This window comes from Sander vitreus, chromosome 6 (assembly GCF_031162955.1).
Source record: "Sander vitreus isolate 19-12246 chromosome 6, sanVit1, whole genome shotgun sequence".
Lineage (NCBI taxonomy): Eukaryota > Metazoa > Chordata > Actinopteri > Perciformes > Percidae > Sander > Sander vitreus.
Window position 1 is genome coordinate 14,752,160 of NC_135860.1, and position 17,097 is coordinate 14,769,256.

The window sequence follows — 17,097 nt, forward strand, 5'->3', positions numbered from 1 at the left end:
CTATAAACTAATAAACTAAACTAAACTCAAAATTGTACAGTAAAGTTCTTGAGTAAATGTATTAGTTACTTTCCACCATAAATGACCAATATCCATACCATCTCCAGACATGGTACCAGTCTTCCACTTTGGAAATCAAAAATGTAAGGGTAGTCTTTCTTGCCATATTGATCAAATGTCCAATAAACATTCTTGACGCACTCCCACATGCAGATATTTTGGTGATCATTTAGATATTGGGAAAAAAAAAGAAGCTTTACGATTGTGGATGCTGTCACAGGATGGAATTCATATTAACACATTTTATTTACATTGTTTTGTTATGCTGCTCACCATTTTTTCTTTTCTGTTTCTTTCAAATGGTAAATAAACATGATTGTGAAGCATTATAATAACAATACTAAACATTAACTACATTTAATGCATGCATGCATTATAAAGGTAGTCATTTGAGATGTCAGCCATATGATATATTTGAATTGTTAAAGCAAACTTTAGTAACAAGATACAACTAGTGACGGTAAGGTGACCGCCATGTCCTCCCTACAGGCAATAACTGAAAATGATTTGACTTTGCATCTGCGATCGTGTGTGTGTGTGTGTGTGTGTGTGTGTGTGTGAAAGAAAGAGAGAAAGAGAGCTCACAGTAGGATGAACATCACATCTATTGATCAGGCTAATGTGGGGAGGAAAGGCTGCAGGCCACAGTAGCTAATCAATATACCTCTAATTACATGGGACACTGAGTGTGCGGGTTACTGAGAGAGTGAGTGTAGGTGTTGCCCCCCCCCCCCCAAACTCACAGGGTTATATATATAAATGCTGTCCCACTGAGGAATAGCTCATATACACAGATCATAGCTCTCACACACACATTTAACAGTTAGTTGTGAATCACTTTTTTTAACTCAAAGTAACCACTTTTAGGTTACTTAAAGGACACGGGGACGCTGTTTTTGGATAAAGGGAGTTGGTATGTATTCCTCATATTTGTATTTGTGTGTGATGTAGGATTTTGCCTCTCCTCTTCTTGCTTTCGTTGTCCACTATTTCTCTTCAACCCTGTCTTTCCTAAAGCCAATAGTCACTGATAGGTGATCTCAAATGCCATCAGGCTCTCTACATACCTGTGTTATAGTGACTCCGTCCCTCAAGGCTTATCTCTCTTGGACAGGTTCTTCAGGTCTTTCTTCAAGTCTTTCTGTGGTGTGGTCTGTGTCCTACATTCACTCTGAAACAAGCTGACTGATTGTGTGATCACTGAATTGTCTCTCTTGTTTACAGGCTTTTCCAATCTGCTGAGGCTCTGACTGGCTAGAAGCTGTGTGATATGTTTGATATTCGGTTGTTTTTGTGCTTCATCGTGTCAACTAAATATCAGACATATTCCTACAGAGTCTGGCATTGACTTCTGATCCTTGTACCTCTGAAAAAGACCCATGAAGTTCAGGTAACTGGTGTTGGAAGTACACAGAAATGTCCCTGAAGATTAAGTTTCACTGTTTACACTTCCTTTTATCCTCTCTCAAACAGACACACACACACACACACACACACACACACACACACACACACACACACACACACGATTACACAATAATCAAGACTGACAGCCTACACTGGAAGTGTGTAAGTACATCCTGCTCTGTGAGCAAACAGGTGTGTTACTGGCATTATAAAGGTTTGTGACATCAGATCATAACCTGAAAACAGCCTTTGTCTTACTAAAAAGTCAGTCGGTTCACTCATGTTTTATTCTTTATTAATAACAACTCTGGCATTTGCATAAGCTAAATTCTCTTGAAGAGTCTTTTTGTCTTTTTTTCTGTAAAAATGTACAATTAAGGATTTGTTTCTGTCATCATCTGTGATTTTATCCAAGCAGAATATAAATAAAGTCTGATGGCATGTTAACATTGTCTGCAGTGATACATTACTGTCTCCACATCTCTGATTTGCATGCTATTGCATAAGACATAGCAAGGTTTATGCTACAGATACTATTTTTGTACTTTAATTAAGTGATTTTACAAAGAGGGAACATGCTTTTGGACTTTTGGGTAATGAAACATCCTACCTCCCAGTCAATTCATTTTTAAAAGGGCATTTTATAATGTAATAGTTTGATTTTCTAAGGAAGCGTAATAGGTAACATCCTAATATGCACAAGCCTGTGGGAGCACTGGCTGAAAAAAACAGTGACACTGATAATAATAATAGATTACTCATAATAAAATGAGTTTAGACTGTATAAGAGTACACTTTATGAAAACACAGCCAACAACAGGGTATCACAAAATTACATATTCATATAGACAGTGACATGTGCTAGGCCAAGGAAGGATTGTCTCGGGTATTACTATTCTTGAAACCAAAACTATTCTGACAACATTTAGGAAACTTGATATACAGGTCAGGGTGCACAGAAGTCATCAGAGGCATAAAATATGAATACATCAGTTTGTTGCAGCACTAGAGGGTATCTGGGTTGAGTGTATGTGTGTCTATATCATTCATCTGATCTGTAGTTACATTTGAGGACAAAGTTCAGGTTTGATTTTAAACCCATTTTTGTTGGGGATGGTTGTCTAATTTTAAGACCAAAATTGTGTCTTTATTTTGCTGCAGAATTAAATCTCCTAAAAGTAACAAACACATGTGTGTGTGTGTGTGTGTGTGTGTGTGTGTGTGTGTGTGTGTTAATATTTTAAAATGTGTATTTGTAATAAAATGTTTTGTGCTGGCCAGATTTAAAGGGTTGACTGACATTTTAACTTTTAAGAAACCCTATTTTTATGTCATTATGCTCCACCACATTTACAAAATAGTCAGGGTGTGGGGCTTTAGACTTCTCCGGTAACCTGTATCCTGGTTGCACAGGCAATAGGTGTGTGTGTGTGTGTGTGTGTGTGTGTGTGTGTGTGTGTGTGTGTGTGTGTGTGTGTGTGTGTGTGTGTGTGTGTGTGTGTGTGTGTGTGTGTGCGTATGTCTATATAGGCGCATGTTATCAGTGGACTCAGGGTTGTTTGTTCAAACAACTTCCAGCACAAACACAGTGAAAGCCATCCTCTAACACAAAAATAACCTCCAATTTTACAGAGAAGCCCTTAAATATTATGCCCCCTTCCCTGCTCCTGAACTAAAACACCCCCACAATGACGCAAAACATACCATGTTAAAGAGACTTTTAATAGGAAAATGAATCCACATTCCAAATCTTGTAATTTGTGCAACATGATATGAAATTGAATTAAGTGACTGGTGTGCATCAATGAATTTGATCATTAGTCACTTGTAAGAAAAAGACAATTATCAATGAATACAACAGAAATAATAAAATAGCTTTTAACAATAAAAACAAATAACTTGGCCTTTTTTCAAATGAGCTTTTAAGCATTATTTTCATTGGCTGTCACAATAAAATACGTATACATGCGTCTGGATGTTGAGCAGGGGTCAAGGGGTCACGCTGTGGGACAATAGGCCACCGGCTCGTTGTCCTATGGATAGTGTCACCAGTGAGATCTTCTGATAGGGTCAAATGGCACCCCTGAGATAAATGTTATCTGAAAGAGTGCACACTATATACTCTGGGGCAATTTCTGTGAAACAAGAGAGAATGACGAACATTGTAATAATAATGCTTGTATGCGTGCGTGTGTGTGTGTGTGTGTCTGTATGTATACTGTATGTGTGCGTGCAGATATAGAAGGTAATTAATGAGTGGGGGACGAGGGGGGTTGTGGACAAATAGCAATGTAGAAAGTAGAGATAAAGACGTGCTGATTCAGTATAAATATCTGAGCCCACAGAGAGAGAGAGAGCATCAGTGGCACTGAGGAGAAGACGCAGAGAGCCAAAAGGGGCAAAGAGGGAATAGAAAAACAACAAGAGGGTGAATGAAGGCAAGAGGAACAGAAAGAGAAGTAAGGGAAGCTTTTTATATGACACAGTGGACACTTTGAAATAGGTAAGGCTAACAGTTGGGCATTTCTCTCATCTGGTTGTTATGTTTGGTTGTTGTTTCTAACCTGTGCGCTGTTTCTTATCAGAAATGGCCAACACAGCAGGAGGAGTGCTTTTGGCTATACTGTTCCTGAGTGCCAGTGTACCATGTTTCTCTGTGTATAACAGTGGCGAGTGCTTCTTTAACACTAAAGGTGCAGTATGTGTGGACATAATGTTTCCTACAGACTTGTATGTGTACATGTCCAGTGGTAGAAAGTAATTAAATACTTTTTTTTGAGGTACTTTACCTTTATTTTATTTCTTCACTATATTTTGAGAGGAAACTATTGTTCATTTTACCCCACTACATTTATAAGACAGTTATACTACTATTACTTTGGAAATTTAGGTTTTTCCAACCAAAACATATGATCAGTTTATGAAATATAATGCAATATAATGTTGGATTGTTTATAATAAACAATCCAACAGTATTGTAGTCAACATTAGCTCTATGCAGACCTGATGTAACATTGAAATGCTGCATAATGAATCAATAATAATAAAACTACAATATAATATGTATAATTATATACCAGTATATGAAAAGGACAATTCCTGTCCGTTTTGCTGATAATGCTAATTGGAATTCCCTTCTTCTGTCTAGCCTGTAAGTAAAAATGTTAATGCAGGACTTTTACTTGTAAATACATAGTATTTCTACTTCTACCCAAGTAAATCCACTGCTGTATGTGTCACAATAACAGATATTTAACATTTTCAGGGAGCTGTGAACACATGGGACAGGTGTACGGGATAGGAGAGAGCTGGATAACCAACAACTGTTACCAGTGTGTCTGCATGGAGCCTTTTGGTGTAGGATGTTGTGACCAGTGAGTTTTTTTTTAAATTCACACTGCCCCCCAAAAAGTACTTAAACGTATTTGGATGTAGCACATATATACTCTAACTCTGATTTTCTCTGTAGTGGATCTAAACCTGTGGACTATCCAGACTGGTGTGAGATCATCCGTAAACCTGACTCTTGTACGAGTGTTGCAGTGATGAGAGTAAATCACAAACTACCCTGCCTCTGGGGACGAGGCCGTCTCAGACCAGCTTCAGGCAAACCGTGGAATTCTGACAATGATCCTTTATTTTGAGTTCAGCAATTAATAATAATAAATGAAAAAAAGAAATATAGCAATGTATGCTCTTTATTTTGGATTCAATGAATAAAGACCATGGATTTTATTTTTTTGTAAGGTTTTGTGAGGGACTAAACTGTACTGAATTTTAAAACAAAATCCGCATATAACTAGGACTTATCTGTCAACCCGGTTTATGTATAATTTCACATTTTAAAATTGTGTTGTGGATGTTGGTTGTTGATGACACTGTCTGGATTGTTTCTGGTTAATGTTTTAAGATGAAATAAAAATGTATGTCTAATGTAGGCCGATGTCTATTTTTGGGTTTGGTCATTTGTTATTTTCCAATTTACTACACTTAATTGTTTTATTACTTGCTTGTTCTACAATTGAACAATGTCATACAGAATAGGGAATTCACCCTAAAACATAATTTATATTGTGGTATTTCACTATTTTTGGCAGTTCAATGAGTATCTGCAATAAACACATGAAAGACTTCATGTCAGTCTATGTGGAATTCAGAGCATCAAAACCGAAAGTCATTTTACACAGAAATTACAGTGAATCTGCAGGCTTAGGGATTTATCGATATTACATCAAAATGATTTGAATGTACTAATTTTTAGTAGATTATTCCAGCTGGTCAGGATTTATATGCAGATAGCATCACCAGTACAGTCTGCTTGTCTGCTGTTTAAAAAACGGGTTTGTTCAAATTCAGAAATTAAACTAGAGCTTTATTAGAGCTTTATGTTAAAGTGTTAAAAATGTCTTTTTAATAATTATTGCTGCATCCATTTGTGAATTCCAACCGGGGATCAAGTCTTATCTAAACCAAAAATAGTACATCATAATCATTTCTTAATTATATTTTGTATTATTATTCTGAATCTGCAAAGTAACTAAAGTTATCAAATGTAGTGGAGTAAAAAGTACAATATTTGCCTCTGAGTTTAAGTGGAGTAGAAGTAGCAGAAACTGGAAATACTCAAGTAAAGTGCAATTACCTCAAATTATACTAGGTAGGCAGCCTACAGTACTTGGAGTAAATGTAGGCTACTTTCCACCACTTTTCCTCCTTAAAATGGTTATTTATTTCCTCTTGTAGAGCACCAGTGAGTGTTAGGAACATCATGACCAAGCCAATGTTCAATATTACTTTAATGAAATAATTTGAATTTGAATAATTTGCTCTAATTTGTTATAGATTCACCATAGATTTACTAGTCTCGCCTTGCCCGACTATGATTTACCAACCCTTAATGACTGAGGGTTAAGGCTTTTATTTTGAAAATAGAGTAGCGGCGCATAGTTTGTACGTCACACGGTGGCGCGCTGAGTCCACCTTGTTGATAATTGTTATAAATTGTCTTAAAATGTTGCCTTACTTCTGACTGACTGGTGGGTTGAACATATGCAAAGGCAACAATAAGCAGTAAAATGTGGATACTGACACCCCTGGAGGCTGGAGGTAACTTTTTGTTGTCGTGGCTGACATTGTGACGCTAGCTTTACACACAACTAGCGGGTTAAAGTTAACGCCTGTTAACGTTAGCTGTGTTACATAGTGCGTAACGTTGTGATAAAAAAACAATTAACGCTAAAAGTAGAAAATGAACTGTTCTTAACCGAGCGAGGCACATGAAGAGCAATTTGGGCTTCAGTGTCTTGCTCGAGGAGGAGCAGGATTTTAACAACTAATCTTAGCCGACCCGAAACATAATTATGGAAAGAGCATTGGCACACATAAAAAAAGTCACATGCACTTAATGTAAATAGACGAGTTTGTAAAACCACCAGTTATTGTGATTTTTACATTATAAGGTCCATACCTTGCCTCCTGTCACACACAGGTGAGACCCACTATCTCCTCTCCAGTAAAGAGTATGTGGTGGGGCGCAAGAACTGTGACATCCTATTACCCAACGACCAGTCCATCAGCAGGGCTCACGCGCATCTGACTGCTACTGACCACGTGAGTGACAGAACTGTTCTGCAGTATATTTCATCATTTAATGGACTGAATGTGTTCAACAGAATCTGCAGCGCATCATATGTACAATATCTTCCATGTCAGGGCTACTGTATGTTCATGATTATGTGCAATACCACAATCCATAGAATTTATAGTGTTTTTGCCAATGTATTGGACAGTTTAATCAATATATAGCATACAGGCCTTCATTTTTCTGTAGCTGGAATTTATATCAAGATGCAAAGAGAGGATCCTACTGAGTTCTATCTGCAAGTTTATTCCTTATGCAAAACCGTACAACAGAACTCAAAAAAAAAAAAAAAATGTAAATGTCAAATGGACTGCAATTGAAAGGGTGGGTTTATAGCTGAGCAATGAATAATTGAACAGGAAGATGTAGGAAGGTTTGTTTGACTGACTTATGAATTGTATTCCTAGTCCCTGACTCTAAAAGACACCTCCAAGTACGGTTCATTTGTCAACAACCAGCGCTTGACAGAGAACACACCAGTGAACCTGAAGTCAGGAGACAATGTCACATTTGGGGTTTTTTACAGCAAATTCAGGTAAGCAACTAAAACAAGACCTGGCTAGTTCTGTTTTATATCACAGATTTGTGATCACCAAGTCTGGCATCATCTTTTACTTTTAAATGCACTCACACCTAGATTTATTTCCCCCAAATTCAGAAAATGCTAAATGCAGCTAATATGAATTTCATGTTGCATTATGAATCTCCTTCGTTGTCACATCTTCGTATTAGTGTGGACCATCAGAAGCCAGTGGTGTGTTCGTCATGTTTGGACAATGATGGCAAGGCGTCGCTCTCTCAGGCCCTGCTGGCTTTGGGGGGAAAGCTGGTCAACAGCTGGACTCAGGACTGCACCCACCTGGCCATGCAGTCTGCTAAAGTCACCATCAAGGTCAGGAGGACCAGACTTTTGTATTCTCATTAGGTGAATACATGTGATATGTTTGTCCCTGAATATGTGTTTAACGTTCTTCCTGTTTTCCTAATTAGACTATTTCTGCTCTGCTGTGTTGTCGTCCCATCGTGAAGCCAGAGTTTTTCTTAGAGCTCAGCAAAGCCGCTCAGCAAAAATTACCCCCTCCTAAAGCCGAGAGGTAAAAAATAATCCATCCTTATGTATACACATTCACACTGAGGATGAACTGAACATCAGAGGCCACACTGAACCAACCATTATCCTACTATCTGTGCTGGACATTGTTTTTAAGTTTCATCCCTGAGATTGATGAGCCCAGCTTGAGAAGAGAGGATGTTAACCTTGGAGTAATTCCAATTCGCAAACAGCTTTTCACCGGGAAGACCTTCGTATTCCTCAGTGCCAAACAAGTATGTCTACTTCTTTCTTTGTGATAACCTAATATTGTTTTCATGCTCTGCAAACCCTAAGTTAGGTCACAGAATAGGAGGGTTTCAGGTGATCAGTTATAATTGCCCTGCAGTTGTCCTTCTTAGTCAAGGATAACACCACACAGAGAGTTATAGAAATGAGCACTTGTTATAGGCTGTATAACTGTCCATCCCCCTGCTTGTTTTTCTGTCATTATCTTCAGAAATGATGGAAAGTCACATGATCTTGTCAGCATCTTGTTTATCAGCTGAACATCGGTTGCCAGGCAGTCGGCAGCCGGAGATCCTCTGGGGGACTCACTGCTCCAGTGGAGAGTGCCGGTTTTACAAGAGCTGAAACTAATTATTTTCACAACGGATTAGAAATGTAGAATTAATGCATCTATCTCAGTGTTTCTTCTCTGCCCTAGACAAGTAAGTCCATTATAATTTACCAGAGTGCAATAAAAATTAAGTTGCAATTAAAACAGATTAATGAATTGACTTATATTTTCAGCATTTAACTGATGTGTCTTTTCTTAAAGGACAGTTCCGGCGCAAAACGAACCTAGGGGTTATTAACAGATGTGTACACACTCTGTCGCTCTCTGGGACATGTTTTCATGCTAATCGAATGAGTTTGGAGCTTGAAAGACGCTAGCGCGGACCGCTGATTAGCTTACAGCGCTAGTATTTGGGGCACAGGGAACGTAAAAACAAATCGCTATTTATACCACTAAAAAGGCTCAAAATATCACCAAACTTCAACGGTAGCATAATGAGGGTCCCAACATGTTAACCGAAGCCTTGAGAACTTTGTAAGTTTACAGACAGCTTATTGAACGAAGAGCTGCGGGAGCTCCGTGAAAGGGCTACGAGAGAGAGAGAGCTACTGGTAGTTAATGCCGCAACACAGCCTCGTACCTCGGGAAACTGGTGGTGTACCTGCGGACATTGTGAAGCTATGGCCACCGAACAGGAGTGTCTGTGTTGCAAGGAGTGGGACCTGTTGCGTCGTGATGCCCAAGAGACACAGTGTTTTGTACAGTCTGAAGATTTCCCCTTTGTGCTGCATTTCTTGTATGAAAGGTGCTATACAAAAAAGTACATGAGTACAACAGCCTTATAGAATATCCTCTGGAAGAAATGCTTCTACAATAACTAAAATATTTATGGATCGCTTAAAGGTTTAAGCCTTCAATTAGACTCAGATGAGGGGAAATATAAGAATGTTATTGTCAGAAGACACGCAGTCCCTCCTGTCTCTCTGATCTGCTGTACAGATAAACAATCATGGTTGTGTAATTCCTGCTTTTCCATGTTGTTTGCAGCTCAAGCGCCTGAGTGCAGCAGTGAGTTTTGGAGGTGGCCGGAGCCAGCTACTGGAGGAGGGCTCTCTGCCCAGGGACCTGCTGGAGTCTCCACAGAGCTGTGTGATCAATGTTACGACAGGCAGCTCCCAAACTCTGCTTCCTTCCTCTACTACAGAGTGGGCGAACTCTGCGAACAACATTGTTAAAAGGTTTGCACAAACTTCTGTTTTTCTGAGTGTGTTTGGCAATTCATTTGTCAAAGTGATGATTTGTGAACACGCTCTCTTTTTCCGCTGACACAGAAAAGGCCTCAGAGTCATCACAGAGTCTGAAATTGGTTTGGCTACCATCTATGCTTCCTGTGACATGTACTGCAATCCATCCAGTCTAACACCAGACTCAGGTGGGTAACCTGACAGAAAAGCACTGATTGCAGTCTTTATTCTTTCAGTTTTCTTCCTTTTCTATCATTTTTCTTTGATTTTTTTTCCCTCTTTGTTTTAGATTCAGCACCAAAATTGGGACCCAGAATCCCAAGTGCTTCGCTATCACAGAGCGTGGCGGTGGATGAGACTGTGTTACCTGCAGCATCTCAGAACATCACAGCGTATGCAGTTAACACAGAGCCATCACAAGGGTACCGACAATCACTCAGACACACATCTATTATGTGTGAAAGTTGTCCAAACCTTTCATTTGTCTGTTTGATCGAGAGAGCCTGTCTGATGTGTGTAATTGTACTTATTTATCAGGACAGAGCTATGTAAAGGAACAGGGGTGACAGCCGTGGGGGAGACTCCTGAGAACAAGCTAAACCATAACATCAGTCAGCTCCGTGGATCCAAACCCGTAGCATCTCTGAAGACGACCACTCAGTGCATCGTGGCTGATACAATGAGCTCCTCATTCAACACTGTAGAGAACACGGCCTCACAGAGGAAGAAGCCTGAGTCCAAACCGACAGGTAGCTGCATGATTGACTTAGGAATGCACTGATCTGTCTTTTTCTTTCTTGATACCGATTCTGATACATAATGTCTGAGACATACAAATACCATCCCAAATTAGTTCTCTGTTTTTTTTATTTATTTGAAATCTGTGTGAAACAGATTAGATTTTTCTGTGCAACACAACATGGAGCTTTGCTGGATCGACAAATCATTTCTTCTCAATTGTAATTGTTCATAAGTAGGTCACTTAAACAACAGATGCAGTTTCTTGACCTTCTTTTATTGTTCAACAATATACATTATTTGTAGTACATTTTTAATAGTTTGTTGTGCTGTTACAAATCATATAACATATATTAACATAATATATATTATTGACCCTTAAGCAAAATTTCTGTTTCTGTGTAAAATCTATTCTGTAGCCTGATGTGCACCTCCCGTGGCTAGGTAGCGTTGTATTTCCCCCTACTCGTTTCCTGGTTCTCCTTCTCCATAAACAACATGAAATCAAGGAGAGGGTTAACTTTTCCTGCTACAGATTTCCCACGATGGTCAGAAAGCACAGGGGAGACACTTTGTTTCTCTCACTATCCCTCTAGAGTCGGCACTCGCTCGGAAGCTAATCGGCATCACTTTCTCACCTGCTCTACCACACACTCCCCACACACACACACGCTGGCCCTGCTATTCTCTAAAAGAGATCGACGCACACACCAACGCACAAGTATAAACTTCAGGCCACTTACGTAGGCTATGGTGAAAGCTCTGTGTGGACCCTCCGCACAACCATAAATCAAGCTTTAGGAGTATGCTTGTCGGCTGATTTTGGTACTTTTGTACGGAGCCAGGCTAGCAGTTACCCCCTGTTTCCAGTCTTTATGCTAGGCTACGCTTTCGCACAGCAGGCGTATGGGACAGATATAAGAGTGCTATCAATCCTCTCAGCAAATGAGCAAACTATCACTTTAAGGCACTCATGATAGGAACATCAGCTGAATGCCTACATGCTGTAACCAATCCATCAGTGTTTTTGCAGTTTCAGGCGCAGGCAGTAGTGGCATTAGGTCCCAGCCATCCCTTCCCAAGGCCAGCGGTGGCATGAAGACATTCCTACAGAAGCAGTCTCCTCAGAAACAAAAACTCTCTGCACAAGCTTCCCCACAGAAACAATCAGCTCTGACCAGTTTCTTTAAAACAGTCAACAAGAAGAGGTAAACATCTTCTCCTTAAAACGGGTTAAAGGACTTTATCAGTGGTGTTGCATGTTAGTGCACTAACTATATAAGTCCTTTACCCAATGACAATTTACATACCATCACCTGGCAATAATATAAGTTGAAAGTCTATTCCTTACCTTTCTCTTTGTTTCATCCTGTCATCAAGGCCTTTGGAGGATGAGCTCTCCGATGTCATGTCAGAGCCAAAACGGCCTGTACTGGAATCAGCCATCAGCATGCAGGCACCAAACACTTCAGCCACGTCTAAAGAAACCTACTCACGTTCAGACAGAGTCCCTGCAGCAGCGTCCCAAAATCCACTGGGGTCCGCAGCTGATCTTTTTGTAGGGCAGTCAGACAGGGTCTCCCACACTGTCCAGGAAGAGCCGCAGAGTAGAAAGAGGAAGGAGATGGAGGCAGAGATACAGATGGATGAACTGGAGTCTCTTATGTCTGAGGATATGGACTTCTTTGATGAGCAACCTGCAAGTAATCAAGGCCAGCATGCACAGCTAATAATGCACAGTTCAACTGAACAGAAACAAGGATTAAATACTTTGGAGGCTCCGTCTTCAAGCAAGAGGCAACGGCTCCCCCCAGAAGAAAATGGAAAGAACCAGAGGCCACAGGTGGGCCTGGAAAAAGAGTCAGGTTCCCATAAGAACCAAACATCTGAACAGCGTATTGTCTCCATCAAGACAGAGCAGGTTCATCCTTCAGAATACAGGACAACTAATCATGAGTCCAGCAAACCTGCAGAGGTGTCATCTGCCAGTACAAGTCAAGACATACAGCCTTTTGACGATGACGAGGCGTCTTTCATTGAGGTGAGGACAGAGGATTTGCTGTCAGTGTTCTTTTGTGCACCACTAATTTAGAGTAAATAATTTAAAACTGTCTCAGCACACACTGACTTTTATAGATAATGATGTTTCACTGTTACTGCACATTTTTCACTCTTTTTATTCCTGTAGGATTTAGAACTACTCAATGTTGATATTTGCCAGCCTAAAGAAGAGACTAAGACCCCTCTGAAACCAGTTAGAATCAAACAGGAGGTCCAAGTAAGTTCTGTTAAAAATCTTTCTCTCTCTTTCACCCTTTTGAATAAGCTCCATTTCTAGCTGTACCTAGATGCTTTATTATCTAGCTTTATTTATTTGTCAAAATTGGGGTTTTCAGTTAGTCTAAAGCTTGGGACAGATAGGAAGCACTGGACGCATCAAAGTCAATACAAGCACCTACTATCTCCTGTGGCTGCAAATCACCAGTCAGTGATTGTTAGATTCACGTCGGCTCAATCTCAGAGCGCTAACAAATTTTTAGTGTTTACTCACATCCAAGAACTAATGAGAGTGGCTAGGCGGTGTATTTATTGTGCTGTGTTAACACATAAAATCTCCCATATGCAGTATAATCTGAAACCTAATAATAAACAAATTCAAAAGATCCTTATTGAAAATGTTTAATTATGTTATGCATTTATGTTAGAAAAGCAGACATCAGACGATGTATTGTTATCAGATTCTCTTACTCGTAAATATTCATATTGGTATTGGGCCCCATGAATCCAGTATTTGTCCGCTACACGACACAGCATTGGATTCACTGGAGATACTGTCTGAACGCCATGTTATTGTTGTTTAAATCTCTTTAGTTGTGTTTTTATATATTCTACAACATTATTCTTTGCTAGAAAGAACAGTAACTGTCCATCAGACAAATGTTGACTTATTAATGTGCTGTTTTGCAGGAGTCAAAGATTGATGATGACCTTCCTAAAAAGCTGGTGTTGGTGGAGTTTAGATCTCTCACGGTGACTGCGCCTCCCAAAACCAAACCACCGAGGATGCAGAGCAACGACTCCGCAAAGAACTTTAAATGTTTCCGCAAGGTCAGACCACGATGCAACTTGCACAACAGAAACCCACAGTAGAGCCTCATTTGAAATTTAGGAACAACACTTTATAAAATGTATTTACAAATTATAAAACTCCTAAGAGGCTCTGTTGTGTTTTTATTCAGTTGTAGTTGCATGTGTGCCAACAGATGTAATCAAGACATGTTGTCCTCCACTGATTATACACAAATTATACAGCTCACCTCTCAAGTGAAAACAATTGATTTTAAAAAGGAAATATATCCCCTCATCCATGTAGTTTAAAAAAGAAAAAGCATAAAAAAGCAGACAGTTTGATTTTCATATCAATACCAGTGGACAGGGCTTTTTTAATTTCCTTTTTAAAATGACCCGTTTTCCGCTCCAAACACAACAGTGAGTGATTCTTTTTCTTCATAAAATGTCCATTATTTGCAAGACACGTGTCCAATTTTTGAGAGACTATCATGTATGCCCTGATGAAAACATTGTCTTCAATGACGGGATACATACAGTAGGGTCAAAATCAACTTTGATCCCCATCACAAAGTTCCGACAACGTTTGCCCCATGTACAGAATCATTTTAATTTTCATATAAATGTCCTTGTGTGATAGATCTGCGCGCCAGGTGCCATGGGCTCATCCCACATCATCGGAGGATCTGATCTACTGGTTCACAACAGAGGCAAACACTCTGACCTGGATGAATGGCTGAAAGATGCAGTGGAGGTACTATTGTCACTCTCTCTCTTATCTGTCTGTGATCTGTCTGAGCCTCGCATTCATGATTTGAGTCTGTGTTTGTTTCAGGAAGAGCGTCAGAGCAGACGGGACGAGAGTGTTGGAGATGACCTCTTTAGGTGAGAAACTGGATTTCATTTTCTGTAAGATGTGTAGTAACTTTGTTACCCCCTTATCTCAAGCCCTCCAAAACCATTGTAAGGTTTCTGGTATGTAAAGAAAAGCCAAGCCATTTAATCTACTGATTTTATTAATCAATAATAATAATAATTAATTATTATTGTATTACTCAGTCCTTGCCGCAGCAGCCGTGGGTTCAATGAATATCTGAATAAAATCCCAAAAAGCAATTGTCATTCAATAGCATAAATTGTTTACTTAGGTCATAGTGTGTGTTATTTGTTATGAATTCTGTATAAAATAATACAAAACAATATTGTGGATTAAAACTGCGAAACTATCTACAGTTACTGTTACGTTATGTATAATGTATTGAATGTTACTTTTCCCCCTTTTTATGTTTGTTTGGCCAGACAGGTATAAAGGTTTCCTCTTTTGTCTCCGTCAGTTGCGTCCTTTTCTGATTTTAGACCTCACGGAAAGGCGAGAGAGCTACAATACTTTCCCCTGTCAACTAAGTGATATGTTTCTATCGGAAATTGGCATTTGGGTTAAATCCTAAATTTACACTGTGACTCTAAGACTAGTAGACTCGCTTGGTCCCTCACTTAGTATATATGCAAGTCAAGGTGGTAAAAATCTAAAATAAAGATGCTGCCCGTACAGCCTCTGTCATTATAATCAGATGCAGACATTATATAATTAAGAATTATGGATATGGGGCCACTGTAGCTTCAGTTTAACCAATCAGAACTTAGTCCTTCTTTCGTCACAGTGGTTGCCAGGGTAACAGAGGTGATGTAAGCGGGCACTGCCGTGTTTTCTTTGACTAAGCAGAAAAGAGACTGTGTGTGTGTGTGTGAGATGGCTGAGCTGTTTGATCACTGATTCATGCTCAGCCAGTCATGCGTATCTGGGGAACAGACTCTGCTGCTAAGAAAACAATCCGGTATTTTTTGGTAGGTCTAAACCAAGTTTCCAGACGTGGTTTATAGGAGGCCTGTTTGCTTTGAGCTGTTCAAACACTGTCCCCGTTTTACAGCGCTTAATTTGGTCTGGTTTTATTGTTTGTTCAAAATGCCTCTAAGGACATTAAGGAATGATCCATGAAGGATGTTAAAAGCCCATCCTGACATGGACAGACCTATGAGATGAAATCTTCTCTGTGTGTGTGTCTTTAGGTACAATCCCACCAAACTAACCAGGAGAAGATGAAATGCCTTCATCTTAACGCCATACAGAGGGAATTAATTTTAAAAGGCACAGGAAGTATGTCAAACTCCATCAACGGTGTATAAAAAGGACCCCAGAAATAATTCACCAGCTAACTCCTGATATCTGTATTTCAGCTATAATGCTTCATAACTGCTTGTATTGTATTGTATTGCTGTTCTACCTGTGCTATATATCTATAAATGTCCCTAATTAAGCCACTGGCAGCGAGCAATGTAAGAAAACAGTCTCATGTTCAGAGATTTCTCTCAAAGTTTTATTTGTCAATAATAAAAAATGTGGCATACAAAACATTAAAAACTCTTCAATTGTACAAGAGAGCATTTAAACTCTACATGCTGAAACCAGCTATTCCTTGGTTTTAAAGTTAAGACCAAATATGTTTCCTGGTTTTAGCTGAACTAGAAACTTAAGAGGGATTCAAGTTGCTGTTTCTTAAACGATCTCTGATGAGCCTGCGGCACTTTTATAGATCTGAAACTGTCATCATGCCAAAACATTTATGGGCCTTTCTGTGCAGATAGTTGAAGCCCATCTGTCCATTCATATTCAGCATGTATTGTGGAAGTTTAAACACAGTTCTTTTTCTTAAATTGCAATGGGATTATTTTTCTTATTATACTGAGTACTTGCAAGTTGCTTTCTAAAATTCATACAAATCTGTACTAAAATGTAATGTATATGGATGGACACACAATAAACCTGTTGGTGCTTAACATTGAGTGACATTAAGTAAGCAGATTGCTCTTGGAATTGAAAGCAGTGGACAGTTGTGTCCAACCTGATGTGTCCAGGGTCATATTTTTTTCCTTTAAGTAAATTCAAACGAATAATAAGAGTTATCTCCACTTTTAAGTCACCCAGTCTCTGCAGTCCTTAAATGTACTCTTCCCACATCTCTTCTTATAGCACTTTTATGTCTTCTGCTCACAGTAGCTGCTGCTAGGCAATGGTTTATGCCTGCATGCATATAATTAATATTCATATCAAAACAATATTCAGAAGTCAGTGAAAAAAGCATCAAGGCATAATTCAGCTAAAATTCAATATTTAACACAAGTAATAACATTTTCACTAGTTAAATAGGATTACTAAAACGTATACAGTAATGTGTTAAACGATTAACTTGTTAGTGGAAAAAGTAATGTGACTACAGTAGCGTTTTATTTTAGTAATTACCGACACTGACTCTGACTACCATATTGTATT

General features: G+C 39.2%; 1 protein-coding gene and 1 pseudogene across 1 annotated transcript; both read left to right on the forward strand.

The window, feature by feature from the left end:
* The first annotated feature begins 4,746 nt into the window (after positions 1-4,746).
* LOC144518861 (prostate-associated microseminoprotein pseudogene) lies at positions 4,747-5,245 on the forward strand (annotated as a pseudogene).
* A 1,154-nt stretch (positions 5,246-6,399) lies between these two features.
* On the forward strand, positions 6,400-16,604 carry nbn (nibrin). The gene is made up of 17 exons (XM_078252941.1): positions 6,400-6,573; positions 6,956-7,077; positions 7,516-7,643; positions 7,841-8,000; positions 8,099-8,202; positions 8,317-8,434; positions 9,766-9,956; positions 10,050-10,150; positions 10,252-10,384; positions 10,500-10,711; positions 11,734-11,908; positions 12,081-12,741; positions 12,889-12,978; positions 13,668-13,808; positions 14,410-14,523; positions 14,605-14,654; positions 15,837-16,604. The coding sequence occupies exons 1-17, from the start codon at positions 6,543-6,545 to the stop codon at positions 15,868-15,870; spliced, it is 2,565 nt and encodes an 854-aa protein (XP_078109067.1). The 5' UTR covers positions 6,400-6,542; the 3' UTR covers positions 15,871-16,604.
* Positions 16,605-17,097: the final 493 nt, after the last annotated feature.

Bases quoted from the DNA above. Each gene is read 5' to 3' on its own strand.
- nbn (XM_078252941.1), top strand. From the start codon at position 6,543: ATGTGGATACTGACACCCCTGGAGGCTGGAG. The intron at 8,203-8,316 runs GTAAAAAATAAT...ATTGTTTTTAAG, and splicing joins CCCCCTCCTAAAGCCGAGAG to TTTCATCCCTGAGATTGATG. The intron at 9,957-10,049 runs GTTTGCACAAAC...CCGCTGACACAG, and splicing joins GCGAACAACATTGTTAAAAG to AAAAGGCCTCAGAGTCATCA.